General features: G+C 35.9%; 4 protein-coding genes across 4 annotated transcripts; 3 read left to right on the top strand and 1 right to left on the bottom strand.

Moving 5' to 3' along the window:
* The first annotated feature begins 536 nt into the window (after positions 1–536).
* LOC125584404 (leucine-rich repeat receptor protein kinase HPCA1-like) lies at positions 537–5,416 on the top strand. Its single transcript, XM_048752858.1, has 19 exons — positions 537–973; positions 1,056–1,176; positions 1,266–1,337; positions 1,419–1,493; positions 1,585–1,656; positions 1,744–1,908; positions 2,006–2,080; positions 2,177–2,248; positions 2,326–2,397; positions 2,480–2,548; positions 2,671–2,745; positions 2,822–2,893; positions 2,973–3,110; positions 3,182–3,657; positions 3,728–3,880; positions 3,950–4,086; positions 4,161–4,380; positions 4,451–4,686; positions 4,763–5,416. Exons 1-19 carry the CDS (start codon positions 886–888, stop codon positions 5,234–5,236), a joined length of 2,862 nt encoding a protein of 953 aa, XP_048608815.1. The 5' UTR covers positions 537–885; the 3' UTR covers positions 5,237–5,416.
* A 3,399-nt stretch (positions 5,417–8,815) lies between these two features.
* LOC125584403 (amino acid transporter AVT3B) lies at positions 8,816–10,247 on the top strand. Its single transcript, XM_048752854.1, has one exon. It carries the CDS (start codon positions 8,928–8,930, stop codon positions 10,137–10,139), a length of 1,212 nt encoding a protein of 403 aa, XP_048608811.1. The 5' UTR covers positions 8,816–8,927; the 3' UTR covers positions 10,140–10,247.
* Positions 10,248–12,887: 2,640 nt separating this feature from the next.
* On the top strand, positions 12,888–13,372 carry LOC106388510 (metallothionein-like protein 4B). The gene is made up of 2 exons (XM_048752853.1): positions 12,888–13,035; positions 13,115–13,372. Exons 1-2 carry the CDS (start codon positions 12,947–12,949, stop codon positions 13,284–13,286), a joined length of 261 nt encoding a protein of 86 aa, XP_048608810.1. The 5' UTR covers positions 12,888–12,946; the 3' UTR covers positions 13,287–13,372.
* Positions 13,373–14,857: 1,485 nt separating this feature from the next.
* Positions 14,858–17,425, bottom strand: LOC106388509. Its single transcript, XM_013828595.3, has 2 exons — positions 16,691–17,425; positions 14,858–15,394 (listed from the first exon to the last, which is right to left on the bottom strand). Exons 1-2 carry the CDS (start codon positions 17,150–17,152, stop codon positions 14,936–14,938), a joined length of 921 nt encoding a protein of 306 aa, XP_013684049.1. The 5' UTR covers positions 17,153–17,425; the 3' UTR covers positions 14,858–14,935.
* Positions 17,426–24,905: the final 7,480 nt, after the last annotated feature.

The raw sequence follows: 24,905 nt of genomic DNA, 5'->3' as shown, positions 1-24,905 counted from the left end.
GTTGTTTTGGGGCTTTGTATACACTAATTTGGATTCCTCTTGCAAGTCTAAAACGTAAAATTCTGTGTGTTTCTGGTTCTCCTTTCTCCTTTCTCCTCTATTCGGTATTTATAGTGGGATAGCTTTTTCATCCTAGCTCCTATTAGATTTATTTAACTTTCCGGTGATTTTTCACGTATCCAAATAAAGCTTCTTACATACTATAAAATATTAAAATGATTTCTTGCAGTCTAGAGGAGGAATGAAGATACTAAAATGTTTTGGGCTAACAAATACTCCCTCTGTTCCTGAAAGTAAGATTTTCTAGAGTATGCACGCTTATTAAGAATTTAATAAATGTTTATAATTTAATTTATTTTTTACTTTTTTATACACTTTTCAATAACTTTCCACCAATAAAATTTAATCAATTCAAATATTCTCAATTAATGTTCCTCAAAAGTATAAAAAAGTACCTTAACAATATAGAAAATCTATCTTTGTGGAACAAGAAAAAAATCTAAAACATCTTACTTTCGGGAACGGAGGTAGTAATACGTTTGGAGATATTTAATTTTGAAATCAATAATTGAGTGTATTAAGTATAGTAGATGTAAAGAGGTCCCACAAAAGGTTCGCATCACGACAACTCATATGTTTTCTTTAATGTATTGTTCATGATTTGTTCCTACCCATAACCCTACTGAATTGAAACCTTCTAAAATCCCATTATCGGCTATTTCAAGTTGACTAAGGTTTTTATGGTCCACACCTTATTTCATATATATTTTTAATTAAATTGTTCGAAGTCCTCCTTTTGTAAACATTACAGTCTTTCATAAGTTGTGTTACGTTGACGGATTAGAAAAAGTAGGAACAGAAAAGAGTTACACTGACGGATTGAAGATGAGTTCAAGAATTGGAGCCTTTATGCTCCTGATCTTTCTTTTCTTCCAAATTTTGTCCGTCTCTGCTCTCACAAATGGTTTTGACGGTAAGTATAATCAAATAGACGCTGATCACTGTTTCTAGATACAAAAATTTCAATTCTGAACTAGTTTGAAATTTTGGTGCAGGTCCTGCTTTACAAGCCCTGAAGGCTGAATGGACCAAGCCTCCTAGTAGCTGGGAAGGCGCTGATCCTTGTGGAACCAGTTGGGTTGGAATTACATGTAGCAATAACCGGGTCGTTTCAATGTATTGACATGTTTGTTATTTGTAATTTGTTTCTGCTTCTTCCAATAACCCTCTGTGCAGATTATTAACAGTGTTGTTGCTTGCTGCAGATCACTAGGTAACCTTAACGTGGAAGGAAAGCTTTCTGGGGATATTGCAGCCTTGTCTGAATTGCAGATCTTGTTTGTCTTTCTTCTTCTTTCTGTTCTTTCTTTACATAGAAATGGATTATTTTTTTTCATCTTATGATCTAATATTTGTAGGGATTTGTCATACAACACTGGATTGACTGGACCACTTCCACCAAATATTGGTGAACTTAAGAAGTTGAAAAACTTGTAGGAAAACATGATCTTTGGATCTGTATCACAACTTTATATATCTCCTTGTCTTATTTCCTATTTTGGCTAACTCATTTTTACTCTCCAGGATCCTTGTGGGATGCAGTTTCACTGGTCAAATCCCTGAGTCCATTGGACAATTAGAACAACTTATATATCTGTAAGATTTTGTTTGACTCTTTTTCAATTTTTGCGCTCAAGCCTCTCTAAATCCATCAGTATTAATTTGTGTGTTTCCGAAATACAGCTCCCTAAATTTAAATCAATTCAGTGGTACAATTCCAGCTTCCATTGGACGGTTATCGAAACTATATTGGTTTGATATAGCTGACAATCAGATTGAAGGAACGCTTCCAGTTTCTAATGGGACTTCTTCACCTGGACTTGATATGCTTCTTGAAACTAAGCATTTGTATATATAATCCTAAATCTTTCTATCTTTAATTTTTTGGGTGTGTAATCACTCATTTTAGATACTAATTAGTCTGACTGTCCTTCACTTTCTCCAGCCATTTTGGAAAAAACAAGCTTTCAGGCTATATCCCAGAAAACCTTTTCAGTTCAAACATGACTTTGATACATGTGTAAGCTTCATAATACTTATGAAAGTTCAGAGTTTGCACAATTTGAGACTTGTAACTAACAACATGACTACATTTTTTGTTTTTTTTTATCCATAGGCTATTCGATGGAAACCAATTCACGGGAAAAATCCCGGACACACTCAGCCTGGTTCAAACGTTGACAGTGTTGTAAGCAGTAACGCTTTGTTAAAAAAATTTTATTCTAAATTGTTTATTATTATACTATGCTTTACTCTCCATTACAGACGCCTTGATAGGAATAAACTAACTGGCAATATTCCTACAAGTCTTAATAATCTCACAAGTCTCCAAGAACTGTAAGTGAACAACCAAAGTTTTGTTCTGTGTTTGTAGATATATAAAGAAAATGGTAGAGAGTTTGAGTTGAATTCATTTCAGGTACTTGGCGAACAACGAATTTACTGGCACTCTTCCAAATCTAACCAGCTTGACCAGTCTCTACACACTGTAAGTTTTAAAAAATATATATGTCCTCTTTTGATGCTCTGTTTACCATTACTACTATTATCAAGCCTTCATATATTATCAATCAATCTAATGCTATATGTGCTTGTTTTTTTTTGTAACAGAGATGTGAGCAATAACACTTTCGAACCCTCACCTATTCCATCATGGATCTCTTCATTAGACTCTCTGGCAACATTGTATGAGAACTTCCCTTATCTCTTTTCTTCTTCTTGATCTCCATGTGTTAAGAACAAATGGTCTTCTCCTTTTCAGAAGGTTGGAAGGAATCAAACTCAATGGTTCGATACCAAACTCATTTTTCAGCCCTGCTCAGTTGCAGACTGTGTAAGTCAAACAATACATGAAACAGGAAAATAAACTCATGTTATGAGATAAGTACTAATTGTGCTTTATTGACTTGCAGTATCCTAAAGAGAAATCAGATAGATTCAACGTTAGACTTCGGTACCAGCTTTAGCAACCAGTTGGAGTTTGTTGATTTACAATACAACAACATAGATGTCTATAAACAACCATCCTCTAACACATTCATCCAAGTAATGTATGTATCCTGGTCACAAATGATTTTTTTTCTTAATAATAGTTTGCTTATGTGTTTTTTTATATCTACAGATTGGCAGATAATCCAGTGTGCCAGGAAGAGGGTAACAAGCCAAATTACTGCTCAGCAATCCCACCCAATACCTCATATTCTACAATCCCACCAACATGCACTCCGTGTGATCAGGGCAGGGAAGCAAGTCCCTCGTGCCGCTGCGCGCATCCAATCATAGGAACACTCTACTTCAGATCTCCTTCCTTCTCAGGGTTGTTCAACTCCACCAACTTCGAAATTCTCCAGAAGTCTATAGCAAATTTCTCTAAGAAGTCGAGTTATCCAGTGGACTCCGTAGCCGTCAGAAACATAAGAGAGAACGCTACCGATCATCAGCTTCTAATAGATCTCCTAGTCTTCCCGTTTGGCAGAGAGAGTTTTAATGAGAGTGGAATGTCACTTGTTAATTTTGCCTTTAGCAATCAGATTTATAAACCTCCTCCTAGATTTGGTCCTTACGTATTCAGAGCCAATCCTTACAATCAATTCTCTGGTATGATCAACACACGCAGTCAAACAGAATCTGTATTGATCAATATGGCTCAGTTATTTTTTTGCCACAGATAGAGGAGGTCCCAGCTCATCAAACATGGGCATTATAATCGGAGCAGCAGTTGGCGCTGTGGTTCTTCTGTTGTTGTTAACTTTAGCTGGGGTTTACGCTCTCAGGCAAAGGAAGAGAGCAGACAAAGCAACTGATCAAAACAATCCTTTTGGTAAGTTTACTACAAAAGATTTGTCCCTTAAGACTTAAAATGCTTACATCTTCATTTTGTATGTTTCAGCCAAGTGGAGTACGAGCAAGAGCAGTATTGATGCTCCGCAGCTAATGGGAGCAAAATCTTTTACTTTTGAAGAGTTGAAGAAATGTACAGAAAACTTTTCAGAGGCAAATGATGTTGGGGGTGGAGGTTATGGCAAGGTTTGTGTCTTTGCAATGGAATCAATTCAAATGATACATACATGGCCTTCGTTGAAATTCTGATGGTGAAACAGGTTTACAGAGGGATTCTTCCCTCTGGACAACTCATAGCCATCAAAAGGGCTCAACAAGGATCTTTGCAAGGAGGCTTGGAGTTCAAAACTGAGATTGAACTTCTTTCTAGAGTCCATCATAAGAATGTTGTCAGACTTTTGGGCTTCTGTTTCGATAGAAGGGAACAAATGCTGGTGTACGAGTACATTCCAAATGGATCTCTTAGAGACAGTCTATCAGGTTATATACCAAACCTCTGTCTTTGCGGAATTTCTGCCAGTTTTGGGTGCTGAATTTTGTAATAATGCAGGTAAGAGTGGGATTAGACTTGATTGGACAAGAAGGCTTAAAATAGCACTTGGTTCAGGGAAGGGTCTAGCTTATCTTCATGAGCTTGCTGATCCTCCAATTATACACAGAGACATCAAATCAAACAATATATTACTTGATGAAAATCTTACTGCTAAGGTTGCTGATTTCGGCCTCTCCAAAATTGTGGGAGACCCTGAGAAAACACATGTGACAACACAGGTGAAAGGAACTATGGTGAGTAGCGAATCAATCATAATATTTCAATATCTTTCTCATATATTTTTAATATAAAAGTACTCTCTGTAATTAGGGATACTTGGATCCTGAGTATTACATGACAAATCAGTTGACTGAGAAGAGTGACGTGTATGGGTTTGGTGTGGTGATGCTTGAGCTGTTAACCGGTAAAAGTCCAATAGAGAGAGGTAAATACGTGGTGAGAGAGGTGAAGACGAAGATGAACAAGACCAGAAGTTTGTATGACCTCCAAGAACTGATGGACACTACAATCATCGCAAGCAGCAGCAACCTTAAAGGGTTTGAGAAGTATGTAGATTTGGCTCTGAGATGCGTGGAGGAGGAAGGAGTGAATAGACCATCCATGGGTGAGGTTGTCAAAGAGATTGAGAACATAATGCAGCTTGCGGGTTTAAACCCGAACGTTGATTCAGCATCTTCTTCGAGAACGTACGAGGAAGCTATCAAAGGATCCGGTGATCCTTATGGAAAGGACTCGTTTGAGTACAGTGGGAATTTCCCAGCTTCAAAGCTCGAACCCCAATGATCGGTTGTGTTATTTTCAAATATTTTGTAACTGACTTAATACGTCAAATGCCTTGTGAATGTCAGATTTTCAAGATTTGATTTTGCTGCTATGTGCCTAATCTATTATATTGTTTGGACACAAGATTAGTTATTGTATTGTTTAGAAACACATTTAGTAGTATAATGTTATTTTCCATAATTAGAAGAGCGAATTATATAATAGAATGATGTATATTAAAAACTTACAAAAAAGGTTGAGTCTATGATAATGATTATGTTTTAATAAGAGACACTAGATGATAACCTACGAGCATGGACGGATAACTTTTTATAATAATATTTGTTTATTAAATGCTTTTAACATTATGCAATACTAAAATTTTATCTATTATAAAATGACGAATATAAATGTTGGTCTCTTAAATGTATCATCTTTGTTGGAGAGTTAACGTATTACAACTCATTTTAATTATTTTTAAGACTTCATAAGCACAAAAAAAAAATTAAGTTTTGCGGCTGACATAAATCACCAAAACCAGATAGGCAACATCTGTTGTAAAATGACGAAAGAGGATTAGGTTTTCTGCTCTCGATTTGTTTACTTTTGACTCTCCATAAGTGATTTCATTTTCTACCTCTATAAAATTTTGTTGTTATAGAATATGAGTGCAGATTCTAAATATAAATGTCTGTCTAGTATATATATTCACGAGTTTGGTCTAAAAATCATATAATTCTAAAACAACAAAACAAATTATTTATTTTATTAACCTATGTTTTTGGGTTTAGTTACTTAAGAGTATACCGATAAACAATATATATAATACTTTATCATTGTAGTATATGTAAACTATCTATAAACTAAGAAATGTTTGATTTATTAAATAATAAACTAGAAAACTTATAATAAATAGTTCAAATCTCTCATTCTTACAATTACAATAGATTAATAGATAGGGTATTATTAGGGAGAAACAAATAAAAGATGAATGATCAAATCTCTCATTCTTCGAATAAATTCAAAAGGAGGTGATTGAAATCTTGTCATGATATTTCATTAAAAGCTTTTAGGAATGAGAATCAAGACTAAATTATTTAATCTGAATGAAATAATATACAACGCTTCCAATATTAAAATCACTTCGATTTGAAAAAGTGTATTTCTGGAATTTTCAGAATCAAATAACATATTAGAAACCACCTATTTAAAAATAATTTGTATACATAAAAGTATATACATTAAGGACATAAATCAAAACCAATAATTTTGTTAATTTACAATTATGTTTTTTGTAAATAAATAAAAAACTCATTTTATTTACTTTATATGGTATATAATTAAACTTTAGTGATATTGACATAGATATATATAGTATATTTTAATATAAATATTTATTATTGACACTTTCTACTCATATGATTTTATTAACATTTGTATACTTGCTGTTACAAAAAAATTAAACCGTTAATCACAAAACTTTTATTGTGAGATTTTTCAATACAAATTTCAAAATTAAAATATTAAGATCTCAATAATTTTTCACTCCAAATTTTGAGATTAACATATTTTTATATAGTATATAATTTAATTTAAATGATATTAATATATATATATATATGAATATATATTAATGAAACTTCATATTTATACTATTTATGATTATTTCTATCTTGCTTGAACAAATAAAAATTAAACCATTGATCACAAAATTTTCAATGTGGGAATTTTACTGTTTTTAGTAATTTATAGTTGTTTTTAGTAATTTATAGTTGTTTTAATTAAAAATTTCAAAATATAACATATAAGAAAAAACTAATTTTTTTATTATATTCTTAATGTGATTGTTTAATTTATTTTAATAATACAAAATTAATCCAAAAACAGAGAGAAAACAAAAATCGTTATCAAATATGAATTATTCATAATCATTAATTGTCATATATATGATAATCATATTAGATAATTACATAGTTTTTATTTAAAGAAAAAAATAATATTTCATAGTTTTTATTTAAAGAAAAAAATAATATTTTTTTGTACACTACTAATCAATTTGATAGTTAATTTAATAATAACTATAATATATATATATATCTATATTGACCAACTTATTTCTAAAGATTCTAAGAATTATTTTAGTGATGACACGTGGTTAATGCTCCAGGATGGATATACAGGGGATTACTGATAACTAGTTTCCTACACTTAATCATTCTTCTATAAATAATCCAAATAATTGGATTAACAGAAAAATAAAATATCAAAAACTATTAAATAAAATATCAACACTCTGAAATAAAAAATTTAAAATTCAACAATCAAAATATCTCGAAGCAAAAAGTTATATAAACCGAAATAAAATCATGATCATCGTAACACACTGAATTAGATATTTAACCACTCATCCGACTGATCTGAAAAGAGGAAGAAAAAGGAGTGGCAACATCAGAGCCACTTAGTGAAATATGAGATTCTAAACATGCAACCACCGACTCAAATACAGAAAACATGAACAAATATGGTGCCTAAAACGCCACATGAAACAAGCAATGCATGAATAGTACATAGTTAGTTTCTGCACTCCGCATTCTCCTCCTAAAGATATATATATATATATATGTATGGTACAGACAGCGGTGTGTGATGAGCCGGTTCTGTATTATCTTCACAATATGTATGGAGATTGCAGGTGCATATACGTGTATGTAACAATTTCTTAACTCATTAAACTCAATCAACAGTTGAGTCTTCTATATTTCTTAGAGAACTTCATTTTAGGTTGTTTAGACTAGCTGATCAAGGATTAGACGCAATACCGTCATGATCAGACAATGCAGTTGTTGATATAGCTAGGATCACTCCAGATTCAACATGATGAACGCTGATGACAAGAAAGAGACGTTGAGCACAGAGCGATTGTTCGCCTGGCTTGTGAGATAGATTCTCAGTCTCAGCATCAAAGCTCCAACCGAGTTAAAATCGAACTATCCAAAGAGATCGTAACGCGGATCAGAGACGTAACGTGTAACCAAACGCGGTGACCACACAAGAGTAGAAGAATGTGAGTGTGGAGGCCGATCATACACCAAAGGATGTGAAGATCAGAGTGAGAACTAAAATTCCAGTGAAGAAATTGATCCATGGAAGCAGCCGCCATGGTGATCGCTATCAAGAGTAGGTTTTCTTATCTATCATATCGTCATCCTTTTTTTAGTGGGGGTGCTCAACCAACACATGTCAAATCTATGTTGCATAGTAAAGATAAGCCAGAGGAACAATAAGACAAGACCCAGATCAGTCTTAGAGGAGCTGGTAATAATCTTAAACTTGATCATTGATTTGGCACTAACAAGAAAAAAAGAAAAGGAGAAACAGCGAAATGACTGAGATGAAGGAATATGTTGTAGACGAAGCAGACAAGAAATTCTCGCCATGTCTCTCTCTTCATCCATAAACAGTAATATCTCTAAATGAAGAGAGAGAGAGAGAGAGAGAGAGAGAGAGAGAGAGAGAGAGAGAGAGAGAGAGAGAGAGAGAGATTTATTATGCCAAATTGAAGCTACGATGGAGAGGGAGGCTGCTTTTAATAGAAGATTGTTTTCAGGTGGTAATTAAAAGCGCGAGGGAATGCCGCCCAAATCATCCATCTATTTTATTTTGATAAATTTGATTTCGAGAGAGCCCCAATCTCTGGCTTTTTGGCGACAACATGGGACCGGCGAGAGAGGACACACCCCTTCTCGGGAAGGAAAGACCCTTGTCCAGCCAGTTCAAGACTTTCGCCAATGTCTTTATTGCTATCGTCGGGGCTGGGGTTCTGGGTCTTCCTTACGCCTTCAAGCGTACCGGATGGCTCATGGGTGTGCTCACGCTCTTCTCCGTAGCGGCTTTGATCACCCACTGCATGATGCTTCTCGTTCACATCCGCCGCAAGCTCGGTGCCGCCAACATCGGCTCTTTCGGAGACCTTGGTTTTGCAGTCTGCGGCCCACTCGGGAGGTTCCTCGTTGACATTCTTATCATCTTGTCCCAGGCTGGCTTCTGTGTCGGATATCTCATCTTTATCGGTACTACTTTAGCTAATCTCTTCAACCCAACCACCACTCTGACCCTGAGACACGTGTCCCCTAAGAGTCTCTACATATGGGGATGTTTTCCTTTTCAGCTGGGCTTGAACTCCGTCAAGACGCTCACTCACTTGGCACCTCTAAGCATATTCGCCGACGTGGTTGATCTTGGCGCAATGGCGGTGGTGATTGTGGAGGATGTCAAGATTGCAGTGGAGCAAAGGCCTGACGTGGTTGCCTTTGGTGGTATGTCAGTTTTCTTCTATGGGATGGGAGTGGCTGTCTACGCCTTCGAAGGTGTGGGGATGGTTTTACCCCTCGAATCGGAGATGAAGGACAAGGAAAAGTTTGGCAAAGTGTTGGCGCTCAGCATGGGAATCATCGCGTTGATTTTCGGAGCTTTCGGTGTGTTAGGTTACATGGCCTTTGGGGATGAAACAATGGACATAATCACAGCCAACTTGGGGCCAGGACTGGTGAGCAGCCTGGTGAAGCTGGGACTCTGCATCAACCTCTTCTTCACCTTCCCCTTGATGATGAACCCTGTGTTTGAGATCGTTGAGAGACGTTTTTGGAGTGGTATGTACTGCGTGTGGCTCAGATGGCTACTCGTCTTAGCAGTGACCCTGGTGGCTCTCTTGGTGCCAAACTTTGCAGATTTTTTGTCATTGGTGGGCAGCAGCGTCTGCTGTGCGTTGGGCTTCGTGTTGCCTGCTTTGTTTCATCTGATGGTCTTCAAAGACGAAATAGGGTGGAAGCAACAGACTTTCAACTCTGGGATCGTGCTACTGGGCCTCGTTCTAGCTGTCTCAGGTACTTGGAGCTCCCTGAGCGAGATATTCAACTGGAACTAGAGTTTGTAGGTAGGTGAAAAGAGACTGAACGTTGCTGTTTCTTTTCTGCCCATTTTGTCTTCTTTTGTTCGAATCTTTTTCTACTTTTCAATCAAGAGATTTCCAGAATACTATTTGTTATATTACTATATTGGTAACAATTCGATTCAACTGTTGCCATTGTTATTTTTTATAACATTTACGGTGTTCTTGTTCAATCCTTTAGAGGTAATGTTTCAAACATTCTATGATATCTCGTATCATTCGGCCACCACGACTTATATTCAGGGATGGTAAAAGAAGCATTTTGGCCCAGTCCAGCCATGTATCAAATAAATATTATCATGTTTTGATCCTGACTCCTTTTTAATCATGTCAGCTGCGTAACCGCGCAGATGTTTATTTTCACATTTATATATATATAGAGATTTTATTTTAAAGTATTAGTGGCAAATATATGTACTTTAACCATCTGTTAAAATGTTTATATGACTTTTCTAAACACCATAATGTTATAGTTTACATGTTCATCATTTAGTATATTGTTTCAAACTAACATTTACTTGTAGATTCTTATTATATATTTAGTAGTACATATTGGATTTGCGTTTGAAAGATTAACTAATTTGGAAATATTTTTGTATGTAACTCATATATCATTTAATATCATATAAAAATTATAAGTAATAAAAAACTAATGAATTTAGTAAAATTTGCATTTTATAAATATCTTACTTTATTCAAATACACATATTTAATATTAGTTATTTATATTACTAAGACATAAGTTTAAACGAGATTTTGATCTGCGCTTAGAAAGCGCGGGTTTGTTTTTCATTTATTGATTGAAAACTGATTTACAAACTACCATTATTTTTGTTTCGATCCATAATATTTGAGTTTTTAGGTTTCTATCATTTGTTTTTTTTTTCTTTCAAAATATGTTATTTGTTCGAAATATGGTAGTTGTTCTATAATAATGTTTGAGTTTAAGAATTGTTTTCATATCCAACTTAGATGTGTGGTTGAACCTATATACCCGATATATTGTACATAATCCGATGAAAAATTCGTTAATTAAAAATCTGATAGAACCCGATAAAAACCCAAAAACTCACTATTAACTGGTGATATGATCCATCATTGATCTAATAAAAACACAAAATATCTGATAGTATTTTTTAAGAAAATGATTAAATTACTCATATATTTTTAAATATTACAAAAAATTATGATTCTTTAGAATATTATGAAATTTTATTATATTATCCAAATTAAAAATGATAATATAAAAAAAACTTATTGATATGACAATATTAGTTTATTTTCGTTATTAATAACCTATTATAAGTTTGTATTTTTATTTTAGATTTAAAAAATGAATTTAAGATAATTTTTAAAATATTCTTAAACACTCGTATTTGCCATATCAATACTATGTACAAAATGACATTTTACACGGAAAAATGATATTCAAATATGTATATGATATATGGTGTTAAAGTTTTGATTTGTATTGAAAATCTGCATAATATTTGAATTATCTATTTTGAATATTGAAACATAGATTTATGAAAATAATATTTTCATGTGTTTGTTAATTTATTTATGGTTCATAATATATTTATACTTAGAATATTTATATTAAATTTAAAGTTAATATATCTTTTATATACATATATATGCTCATTACTTATAGATCCATTTAGGTGTATCAATAGGCTCAAAACCAAAATACTTAAATGCGATTAATGAATTTTATTAATTCCTTGTAAAAATATGGGTATTTTTGAAAAAACTGTAACTTTCATTAAGAGTATAATTTGGGAATGATCATATTTTAATGGTATTGATTACCGTTTAAATTAGGTCTAGGATGTTGAACCGAACCAAACCCGCTAAACCAAAATTTTGGTGAGAAGTTTGGTTCGATTTGGCGGGTTTATTTAAAATTCTGGTTTTCAGTTCAATTAGGTAAACGTTAGTTTCAGTAAAATTACCTGAAATCACCCGAGTTTAACCGAATTTTAACCAAAATATAATCAAAACTAAAAAACGGTTAATTTCGGTAAAAATTAAAAAAACTATCCAAAATACCGAACCAACCAAAACATTTTTCCAGTTTTTTTATGCAAGATTTTGGTTAAACCTAACTACCCGAATGCCGAACTACCTACCCGACTACCCTAACCACTTGCCGAATTTAAATCAATCATATTAGCTTATTAAATTGGGCTTAACATAAATATACAAAACATCTTACCTTTTAATTAAAAGATCATAAAAATGGTCCAATGTATTTAAAACATAATTCAACTAATAATCTGATTTAGCATAATGGTTGAGCATATGGTTAGATATGATTTGAAACTGGGTTTGATGTCCACTATCTATAGATTTTTAGAATGAATTTTTTATTATTTTTTATTAATTAATTAAAATGTAGATGTCATGTCAGTGTTATCATTTGAATAATGGGGATACTTCAATGTATGTATAAACATAAATATTTTTGTTAGTGTATAAAATTTAAATATATTTTGTGATATATGTTTTAACATATGATTCGTGTGTTTAGCACTGATTCGGACCGCGACTCTTTATTGATGTATGAATTGGCCAATCTTTTTTTTGTGATGGTGCTGTGGTTACGTAGCACATTTGAACTCATGAAGCTTCGTCACCAATCAAGTGAGACGAGAAGCTACCACATGGCACATGCTACCCAACATAGAGGCCACGTGCGTGCACGGCCCATCGTCTATATCTATATAGATCATGTGAAAGACGGGAGTAGAAGAAAAAAGAAAAAGAGCGAGGTAAAAGAAATGGCAGACATAGGCAAAGGAACCTCAGTCGCTGGCTGCAACGATCGCTGTGGCTGCCCATCTCCCTGTCCAGGTGGAGAATCCTGCAGGTTTCTACTCTTCTATATGCTCTCTTGAATTGATGTGTTTTGTTCAACTTAAAAAAGAACGTTGTTGGAGTCCATGTAGGTGCAGGATGAGCGCAGCATCTGGTGGGGATCAAGAACACAACATGTGCCCGTGTGGGGAGCACTGCGGCTGCAACCCTTGCACATGCTCCAAGACCCAGACGTCCGCTAAGGGCGGCAAGGCCTTTTGCACCTGTGGGGAGGGTTGCACCTGCGCCTCTTGTGCCGCTTAGACCATGTTTATAGCATACATGTATAATAGGGTACGAGCTAGTCGATTAGGTCCCAGTCTCTGGAATAAAACTGTGTTTGCCAGGTCCAAATACAACCAAACATATCGTTTATTCTCTGTTCTTGTACTGAAAGCGCTTGCATCTAAAGTCCAATATGAAGACCAAGGAAACATACCTTGGGAATGGGTGATGTGAGTATCAAGGACGCATGAACCACCAGGGCCACTTTCACCATATCAATCTTCCAAATAACTTCACTTGGAAAGTAGTCTACTAACTGAGTCAGAAAGGAGGCCCCAAACTCAAAACGAAAGCTGGTGAAATGCATGTAACCACCCCAGCCTGGTCAAACTTGATATTTTGGAAAAATGAACATTTTAGTGAAGTATTTCACATTACGAATGGAATATAAAAGGTAATGGAATATAAAAGATCTATGAATTGAACAGGATATCCGTTCAAAAAAAAAGAACAGGATATCTGTTCATACAACACATAGTAACACCATTCTAAACAGTGAGAAACTCTCCCACTAAGACCAATCGCCTGCAGGGACCTCCTATTAAATATGGAAGAGTTGTTTGTGATCTGGTGTACCAAAGGTTGACGTGGAAACACCTGTCCAGCCCAGCACAACCCAACCCCCGACTCCACAAGTTCTGCTAATATATGAAACCATGAATCTAAATTTTACAGCAACTGAAGACAGTAGCAAATCTTGAATTAATCAAACAAGAAAGTGAAAACCGGCACTTTCACATCCTTTAGAGCAACTCTGATAATAGAATATGGAATTGGGAGCTCCTTTACTAATGATAGAAAGCTTATTACAAACAGATCAGTGTTGCTTGTTTACAAACAAACAAATACATAAATATAAAACGCATAGGGAAACAGTAAATCAAGTACAGTGTTTCTTATTTATACTACTTGTGGCTTATCCAGGAGTCTTTGCTCCTTTCTATCAATTGACCAGCTCAGCTTACAGATCATATCAATCTTCTTTTCCTCTGTTTTCCTTTTGACTTTCCTCTGCCTCCACTCTCTTTTTCCTTCTTTTACATTTACAGTAACATATGTGATGAATTCTATCAAATTCTTTGAATGTAATTGTGGAGTCTAAACATAGATTTGGAGTCTATGTTGAAAGACTATTATAGATAGGGTTATCAATGAAAGAAATCAAACGAATCAAAATTTCCTTATGTGAAAGATAACAGTATCACACAACAATACGTTTCATAAAGTTCAAAATTTCCCGTTCCATGCGTAGAATAATGGATGCAAACACAATACTAAGTATGGATGGTAATACAGAGACTACTCCAGTGATTATCGCCGGAGGTTCTCTTCATTCCAACTTCCAAGGCTACTCTACTCATAGTATACTGTATATTTGTAGATATATTTACCGATTATGTTATTTGAATTTTTTTTTTCTTTTTGTAGAATCTTGGCTCATTGTTCTTCACAATTGAGTATTAATAAACTCGGTGGAAACTGTAAACCTTGTCTGCTTTCACCTATATGTGATGAGTTGCACCGCCTTTTTTTTGGTCGTAGCAATAATATTCCTGGAAGAATTTGTTGATTGATTGCAAAAGATAAAAATATATATCCAAAGTACACAGAAAGTGTGCAAGGTGGTGTCAGTGGTGATGAGTACATGAGTGGATAAGAGACATGGGTTTGGTAAGGCGGTTGGCATTAAGAGTGAAAGAGCAAATGATCCTTGTATGGAAATTGGAGGTGACGAGTCTGCCTAAAATGTAAGCCCTGGAACGGAGGACGAGAGTGAGATTGAGGGGCAGGGACAGTTTGTCGAGATGGGGAGAGACACTGCCGTATAGGGGAATCTGATGGCCATGCACCACCGTGGCTATATTCCTTCCGCTTTTCCTACCCACCGTGAACTTCTCCATCTCACCGGAGGAAAGGAGGAGGTTGGAGTAGCGGAGGAGGAGAGGGAGAGCAGTGACATGGACGGCGAAGAAGGTGGAGGGGTTCCGGTAGAAGATCCTGACAGTCGAATTAAGAGACAGCATGTCAGTGGGCACACCGCTAAGATCGTTACCAGCCTGCACGTTAAAGTTCCTCACCAGCATCCCCTGCAAGTATTTATATTCAGTCTAACACTTGCTCACATTCTAACTCCCAAATCAAATGCACACTTGTCTCTCATTCCACACTTTGTTTACTTGTTAATCTATTTTACTTATTTATTTTTAAAAGAGAATCTCTTATATACTAAAGCACAAGTCACTTACCCACTAAAATACTTGCCCACTAAAATTCTGACACATGGATAATGTTTTACCAAAAAGAAAAATGAAAAAAATCTTAACGTCAGTTTCATTTTTTGCAACTTCAAATATCTAAAGTCCTATATTTTCTCAAAGATCTCATCTAATCTCATCCCACGTTCAAATTAGTTTTCACCACTTCAAAAAGCTTTTTTCTTCCATAAATTTTGATTTACATTATATTTAATTAAAATTATATGGCAAAAACATAAGAGAAGAAATTTGCTTTGGCAAAAACATATTTTAGATTCTTAATCTCTAAATCTAGGGATAAACCAAACAAAAGGAATATGAATAGAGTACTCAAAAACCTATACTGATTTTTGTTGAATATTGAAAAGCTGGGAAACATTATCAAGAATAAGAAACGATAGAGAGAGAAATAAAGAAAAAAACTCACTTATAGAAGATGAAAAAGTTACAAAAAATCACTATCAAATCGTCACTCTCTCAAATCATAACATGACTTTAAACTGTTTCATCTTCTATAACTGTTTTTTCTTTAATTTTTCGTTTTCTCTATTTTCTGCTATTGCTACTTTTTCATATATTGCTCCATCATATTTCTCTGCAACAAATGAAATGAATTATGTGCAATACAATATATGAGGTATAGATTGTGAACTAAATCTGTTTGTTTTAACCATTGACGCAAAAAAAATATAACACTAGCGCGAGTGAATTTTTCTGACGCAACACTAGACTAACTGGTGCAGTTGGTATGAGATAGTCAAAACTATGTCCACACAAGTACGAGTGAATTTTTCTGACGCAACACTAGACTAGATAATCCAAATCATTTTTAATGGATCAGATCCAACACAGTTTATCAGGAAGGAAATTTTGTTGAGGATCTCATCAGTTACATAAACTCAAGTTTCGTAAGATATGCGTAATATTAATTTTTGTGCCCGTACGCTAGTACGGGACATAACACTAGTATTATACTATTTTTCATTGTTGGCCTTTTTCAGATTGTTTCTTTTAAGGAAAGTGAAACCGAAGAAAGTGAAACCGAACACCTATCCACTAGACGAGTCGACTCTACTCTTAACTCAGCCCGAGTCACCGAGTGAAGAAAAGAGCGATAGTTATTGTTACCTTTACCACAACTTTAGGAGGGTAGGATTTGCTAGCACCCCACAGTATGAGAGAGAAGATTGAGAACAAGAGGAACAAGGAGAGGAGCAAGCAGCCGTAGAGACGCACATTTCGAAAGGGGTCGTCATCTCCGTCGTCAGTTTCTTCGTCGATGGCGCTGTTGATGTAACGACGGCGTCCGCTTCCTTCGCGGATTGACTGGTAGGAGAGGAGTGCTCGGTCAGAGAAGCGAGAGGTGGAGGATTCACGGGAGTGATGGATGGGTGAGCAGTGGTAGTAATGTGGGTGTGAGGGAGAACCCATCGGGCTGCAACCGGACCCAAATGACATCTTCTCCACGTCGTGGTTGGAGGGACTCTGTACATAGTAAAGAGGTCTAGTCGCCGAACGGGGCGGAGAGCGCGGCGGCCATGACAAAGCCGCGTCAATGCTAGTGGCCTCGGAGTCCGTCTTTGCATGCATGTCTCTCAATTGGATCTTCTCTCCTTGGTTTTTCCTTTGTGACAGAATAATAGAGGTAAGCAGCAATAAAACAGAGACGCTAGTGTCGTGTCTGGCTCTTTCTTTTGTCCCGACTCTATGTCTTTTTTTTTTTATCAACTCCCGTCTCTAGACGATAAACGCGAAATGGTTTCGGAGGTTGTGCAATAAAAGCGAAAGCCGTATGGGGTCTTTCATAACTTCTTTTCAAGCAAGTTGGTCCAATTTAGTGACGTTCCTCTCCACGCGCTTCAACGCATAACTAAACCCACAACACGGCTGATATTTATACATGGCAGAAGGTGCGTCTCAAGCCACAGAATCAGCGCGTGGGTTATGAAAATGAAAAATGCAGTCAACTGTACTGACAGTAACCCAGAATGTCTTTGAAGAACTGAAAACTCCTCAATAATAAATAGATTTACACATTTATTTTCTTTTTAATTCCTCATTTTGGTGGGAAAAGGCCTTCCTCGAAAACTTTAAAAACTTGGAACTTTTAGTAACAAAAAAAAAAAACATATCCAAAAAGAACGTGACGTTTCCTTTCTAATCCTCTTTCAGGTTATTGTTTCAAATTATCTTCAAAAAGATTTTTTTTATTTTAAAATTTTCAAAATTCTATATTATATAAAAATATTTTCTTCAAAAGCAAAATTTTAAACTTAAATTTAAAATTATTTATATTTCATATTGTTGTCCTTATATTTTTCATAATTAATTTAAATTCATAAATAATTTAAAAATATTACAGCAATATTAATTAATAAAATATTATACTAAAATATAAAATTATGAATAGAAATACATAATTAAATACTATATTACAACTACAATATCACTTTATTTCATAAATTATTTTCGTAATACTCACATATATCATCAAAATGCAATTCGAAATAAGAAATGAATCTTTTAATTTTTAATTTGCAGATTATAGCTAAAATTGTTGAACTTGTTGTAAACATAAGGATTTAGAATTGTAAGTATCTGTATATTATTAATGAATAAGTGTTCCCTTTATATAGGGATTACAAGAGAGATAAATGGAAATACAATAATATGAAAGATTACAAATCATAAACATAAACGAATTAGGAAATAGGCAAGTTGTAGCCGCCTCTCTCTCCTCTCCAAGTCTCGCGGCCGCCTCTCTCTCTCTGGGGTTGGGCCGTCTCTCTCTCTAAGTGTATGGGCCAGTTATGGACCGGGCCAGTTATGGACCGGGCCAGTTATGGACATCCACCAAATGATTTATAACACTCCCCCTTGGATGCCATAACCATACATGGATTGTAATACGCTTAATGTTGCCTCATTAAAACCTTATCAGGAAAACCCAGTGGGACAAAACCATGACGAAGGAAAAAGAGTACAACACGTACTACTCCCCCTGATGTGAACCTCAGTGGAGGTCCTTCAGCCTACGCATTCCAATCTGATGCGTGAGCTTCCTGAACGTGCAGGTAGGAAGTGCCTTGGTGAATAGGTCAGCTGAATTGTCACCGGATCGTACTTGGACGACCTGGACTCACCGGCTTTCTGAAGCTCGTGAGTAAAGAAGAACTTAGGCAATATGTGCTTCGTCCTATCACCTTTTATGTAACCGTCCTTGAGCTGAGCAATGCACGCATCATTGTCCTCATACGTCACAGTTGGCTTTTTGCACTCGGCCATCCCGCAATCAGCTCGGACGTGTTGGGTCATCGACCTCAACCAAACATACTCGCGGTTGGCCTCATGTATGGCAAGGATTTCCGAGTGATTAGATGAAGTGGCCGCGATGGTTTGTTTCATGGAACGCCATGATATGGTTGTACCTCCATGTGTAAAGACATATCATGTCTGTGATCGAGCTTGATGTGGATCTGATAAATAACCAGAATCAGCAAAACCAACTAAATCATCTTTGTTATGGTTAGTATAATATAGACCCAAGTCTTTCATTCCTTGTAGGTAACAAAGAACATGTTTGATCCCATTCCAATGCCTCTGGGTCGGACAGGAGCTAAATCTAGATAGTAGGTTCACGACAAAGCTTATATTAGGCCGTGTGTGAGTTGCCAAGTACATTAAAGCTCCTATGGCACTGAGATATGACATTTCGGGACCAAGGACATTCTCATCGTCCATCTTGGGACGGAATGGGTCAGTGTCCAGGCCGAGAGACCTCACGACCATGGGACTGGTCAAAGAATGGCAATCGGCCATATTGAATCTCTTGAGTATCTTTTTCAGTGTATGCCATCTGATGCACAAGGATCACATCATTTATGTACTCAAGTTGTAATCCCAAACAGAATTTTGTTTTCCCGAGATCTTTCATCTCGAATTCTTTCTTAAGGTATTCAACCGTTTGGAAAATTGTATCCAGAGGTTCCTAGGATATCCAGATCATATATTTCGATGATTATCAATATTGTTCTCGAGAACTTGCTATACATTCAGCTCAATACCGTCTAGTACTTTCATTATCCAGTGGACCATATAAATATGCAATCACTACATCAGTTTGCTGCAAGTCTAATTTTCTCTCTTATATAGCCAGACTTATGAGAAATCTAAAAGTAGTTGCATCCACCACATGGGAGTATGTCTCCTCATAATCTATTACTGGTCTTTGTGAGAATCCTTGTGCAACATCAGCTTTATATCTCACGATTTCTATTCCTCACACGACCCATTTATATCCACTGGTTTTAACATCATGTAGCGTCTTAATCATATGGCCAAATGCGTCTTTCTTCTTTAAACTATTTAACCCCACGTTTCTATTCAATCTGTTTTACGAGTGCGCACTCTTATATTGACGTGGGTTCATGATCCTCGCTTATATTCATAAATTCAAGTGCTACCTTGTATCATCTTATGTCGACATTCCTTATTGTGTTCCATTATGTTCAAGACATGATATAATCGATTGAGATTCATTATTATCAGGACCTTTAATACTTTGCAGCTTGGCGTCCCAAGCTACATTGTTTGGTACCTGTACCTTAGAGCCGGCCGGCCTTATCTCTATGTCTGGGATGGTTTACTTAACCTCGGATTTTTTTTTACCATTCTATGCACCTTTCTGTTTTGTTTCCGATGATTCTTATCTTTTGGAACTTATTGGTCTATCTTGTATAGACTCTGTAGCAACTTGACTGTGTCTCTCTTGGACATCAATTTAGTTGGTGCTTTACAAGCTGGTTTATATATGACTTAGTCATTCTTTTTCGGGTCAGCAAATGTGTCTGACATTTGATAAGCTAGATTTGTAAATTTATAATCTTTGGACGTCTATTTCACATTATTTAGTCCGAGGATCTTGCCAAGACAATGATGGTCGATGCCATTCTGTTTCGTTACCATCTTAATATTTTCTCCCCCTAATGTTGGATAGTCGGATCAATTAAACTTTGCAATCCGTGTTCTTGGCCACTAAATAGATCACCCATATTTGGCTCAAGGTACTTCATTATTTGTGGGAGATTCATATCCAACATATATCCCCATCCTCATCCTCTTCTAAGGATCCATTTTAGACGGCACATATATTTGTGGTGGCTTATCCATATATCTCAAGATGTTATATGTCTGGCTCATGACCCGTAATAAATTTGAGATGGGAATATCTATGCTCACTTAATGGTCTGATGCTTATTACTTAAGATGCATGTAAATTCGTGTGTCCCCAAGCCTTGGACTGAGAGTTTTGACCTATGGGTAATGGCCAATACAGATTTATAAAAGGATTCAGCCAAGCTATATATAGTATGAACATGTGCGGATTTGTCATCACTGCCTCCTCATGGACATACTGTAATCTTTAAGTGCTTTGGGACATCATGGCCTAATGAGTTTCCCTTGTGTTCATGCTACACACATGAGATTCTATGGGATAACTCTTTGTGCCCTTTCCAATATCAATTTCGCATCATGTTTTGGACCAGGATAGCCAATCCGGTCATACCATAAAGTGTATAATTTCGTGGGTAAACCATTCTGGTTACCATGACTATTGCCTCTATCATACTGATATTGGCATAGTCTAGATCTATAGAGAATGCATGTATAGTTTTTTAAGACTCATTATGGCCTTGGGCGATTTTATACATATATCTGAAGGAACTCTTTGTTTCCTTCGCCCATTGTTTCACTATGGAAACTATTCATTCTTATATCTCTACATAATCTCAATGGGTTTTTCTGGGTGAATATAAAGCACCTAAATGCTTTCCCTTATACATATCTGGCCATAGCCCTTAATGTGTACCATACCCGCATATCATATTGGCGTTTTCAAAAAAATCATTCATTCCTTTTATTTAGTTTTATTAAAACAAGTTCATAGAAATGAAAAACATAGAAATGAAAAACATCAAAAGAAAGAACATAGAATTTAGATTACAAATGTCGAAATCAATCTTCAGTCTTTAAGACAAACTGAAGTTTCATAATCCATAAGATCGTCCTTCTCATGATTGAAGTCATTTTCATCATCTTGATATGTAATATGGGCTTCAGGATTCTTTCCTTTCAAGCTCTCTTGATAGAGGTCAACTAGATGCTTGGGAGTCCTACAAGTCTTAGCCCAATGATTTCTCATTCCACATCTATGGCACACGTATTTCTCTGATTTAGTCGAGTGTTGGGGGTTTGAAAGAAGATCCACGGCCACGACCATGGCCTCGTCCAAATGAACCACGGTCCCGTCCATGGTCTCGACCATTTCCTCACCCACGGCCTAAGGATCTTCGACCGTGGCCACGTCTGTTCCTTGGACGTGGTTGGACTCTTTATTGTCCTCTGTAGCGTGTGCATCAGGTAGTGGAGCTGATCCAAGTGGTCTCATCTGACTGTTTCTCATTAGTAATTCATTGTTCTGCTTAGCGAGCAAGAGACAAGAAATAAGATTAGCATAGGTTTTGAAACCTTTCCCTCGGTACTGTTGTTGTAACAACACATTGTTTGCATGGAAAGTGGAAAAAGTTTTCTCAAGCATATCCTGTTCCGTAATACTTTCACCACACAGTTTCATTTTAGAAACAATCTTAAACAGTGCAAAGTTATATTCGTCCACAGACTTATAGTCTTGGATCCTCAGATTCGTCCAATCAAACCGAGCTTTTGGTAAGATCACCGTTCTCTGGTGATCATATCTCGATTTATATTCATTCCAAAGATCTAGTGGATTCTCAATGGTTAGATATTGATCCTTGAGACTCTCAGCTAGATGATGACGAATGATCAACATGGCTCTATAACGATCCTTTTCATTGTCATTATTGTTCTCGGTGATACACTCACCGAGTCCCTTGGATTTCAGGATGATCTTAGCATCGAGCGCCCACTAAAGGTAATTGTCTCCACACAGATTTAGGGCAGCGAAATCAAGGTTGTTGATTTTCGACATCTGAAGTTATAGATTAATATTTTTAAATCTTTTAGGAATAGTTTTTAATGTTTAAACGATTAGGGTTTTATGTTCAAACAATCAAACAAGCCTTCACAGCCAAGATCTATGCCTCACGGCCAATGAGCAAGCTGCACGGACATGGATGCAAACTAGTTTGTTTTTATGCATTTAGTTTGTCGTTTAATTGCAATCCTAACATAGTTTGTTTCTATCAGTTCATGATGTAATCAAAACAAGCAAACCTATCGGCCAAGCAAAGAACAAGCCACATGTCTATTTGATTCAATTCAACACCATTCCTAGAATAATTTCTAAGTGTAATTGTAATCAATCAATGTGATTAAGTTATGGTATGAATGCAACAAGGTCACACGGCCACGAGTATGATCAAGTCTAGAACAGTTTAACCTAATATGTAGTTTTAGATTTTGATTTTAAAATAATCTAAACTAGGTCATTAGGGTTTTTGTTTAAACAAGCCAAACAATCAGATTCGAGTTTGAACAATCCTAACAATAGTTCTAGGTTATCAAATCAACCAATCAATGTTCAATTTCAAACAATCAAAATCGATTTTCAGAATTAGGGTTCTAGGGTTTCGATTTTATTAACAAGCAATTTCAGTTTCAGGATGATCAATTCAATTTCAATCAATCAATAAGTTTTAATCAATCAATATTTTTCGAATTAGGGTTTAGGAATTTTTGAAAATTTGATCTTTGATCAAAGGGATTTGATTTGAGATTCAAAACCTTTAAGGTTCTGATTTTAATTGATCAATGGATCAATCTCGTTTTTAGGGTTTGGGGATCGAACTTATAGAGCTTTGATTTACTCGCTTAGGGATTGATCTATTATCCTAAGGCTTTCATCTTAGAGATTATATTTTAGGGTTTCATTCTTTACAATCAACCAAATTCGATTCATTATGCTCTTAGAATTCGAAATACCTTTAGTTTAGTTGTTTGTAGAAACTGGACCACCAAGAATGAACCTCGAGCTTAGACACGATCGAGACGCGAGCTGGCTGGTACGTGAGCTGCTTCTATTGGATCGCGAGCGGCTCTGATGCGAACGGGAGCTGTTGCTGTCGGATCGCGAGCTGTCCTTGATGTAGGATGGAGCTGAGTTCTTCTAGGATCAGGAACGCCTTGGGGCTGGAGCTGATCAGGTGGACACGAGCTGGAACGGAGTTGCGAACGGATTAGGGTTCGTCGGTATCGTCGGGTTTGGATTAGGGTTCCAAAGCAAATCGGCGCGCACTGTATATGTGCGTGAGGGCATGTAGCTGGTCAGATCGACAAACGGTTTGCACTGACCGATTCGTCTCGGCCAGGGCTTCAATTTGATATCTTGATCGTTTTCTGCATCATCACGGTTTGGGAGAATGACCTCTTCGAAGTTCCAAGGCAGATTCCTTTTCATTTAGAGTTTTAGGGTTTTAGCGATTTGGTTTTAGGCTCAGGGTGTTAGAGGCTATCGTGCTGATAATGTGTTGTAAACTTAAGGATTTAGAACTGTAAGTATCTGTATATTATTAATGAACACGTGTTACCTTTATATAGGGGTTACAAGAGAGATAAATGGAAATACAATAATAGGAAAGATTACAAATCATAAACATAAACGAATTAGGAAATAGGAAATAGGCAAGTTGTAGCCGCCTCTCTCTCTTCTCCAAGTCTCGCGGCCGCCTCTCTCTCTAGGGTTGGGTCGTCTTTCTCTCTAAGTATATGGGCCAGTTATGGACCGAGCCGGTTATGGACATCCACCAGTTGATTTATAACAGAACTCTGGCATTTTCACTTTTCGCCATTACAATTCTTGCTTCTGCCACTTATATTGTATCTTTTATCGGCGCACTAATATCATATTCATCTTCAATTATCATGTTATGCATTATAATGCACGTCGTCACAGTCTCTGAGAATTTCTTCATTTTCATTCAATTTAAATAGTGATGATGGTGATCAAATTCATTACAACATCCTATTGGATCGAAAAAGCAAACCTCAGAAAAAAAACTACCGAAGTAATTATATGGATGTTGATACTTTGATGGATGATGGTACTTTAATATCACGAGACAAACAAATCCTTGCTTTTAAAAAAGAAAGTGCAACAAACAGGAGAAAAAATCATGAGACGATTGAATTACTAATGCAAAAAAAAGCAAAAAAGTTAGTTTTTAAATAAGTAAAAGAGAAAAATAAAATATTGCTAAAAAACTTAGCTTATATCGATTATATCAATACTCGTGAATATATTTGATCAACAAATAATCATACGGAAAAGACATCAATAACAATAACATAATCCATCTTTGGTTAC

Source organism: Brassica napus, chromosome C3, assembly GCF_020379485.1.
Source record: "Brassica napus cultivar Da-Ae chromosome C3, Da-Ae, whole genome shotgun sequence".
NCBI classification, from domain to species: Eukaryota; Viridiplantae; Streptophyta; class Magnoliopsida; order Brassicales; family Brassicaceae; genus Brassica; species Brassica napus.
The sequence above is the reverse complement of the archived record's forward strand: the minus strand, read 5'-3'. Positions and strand labels throughout refer to the sequence as shown.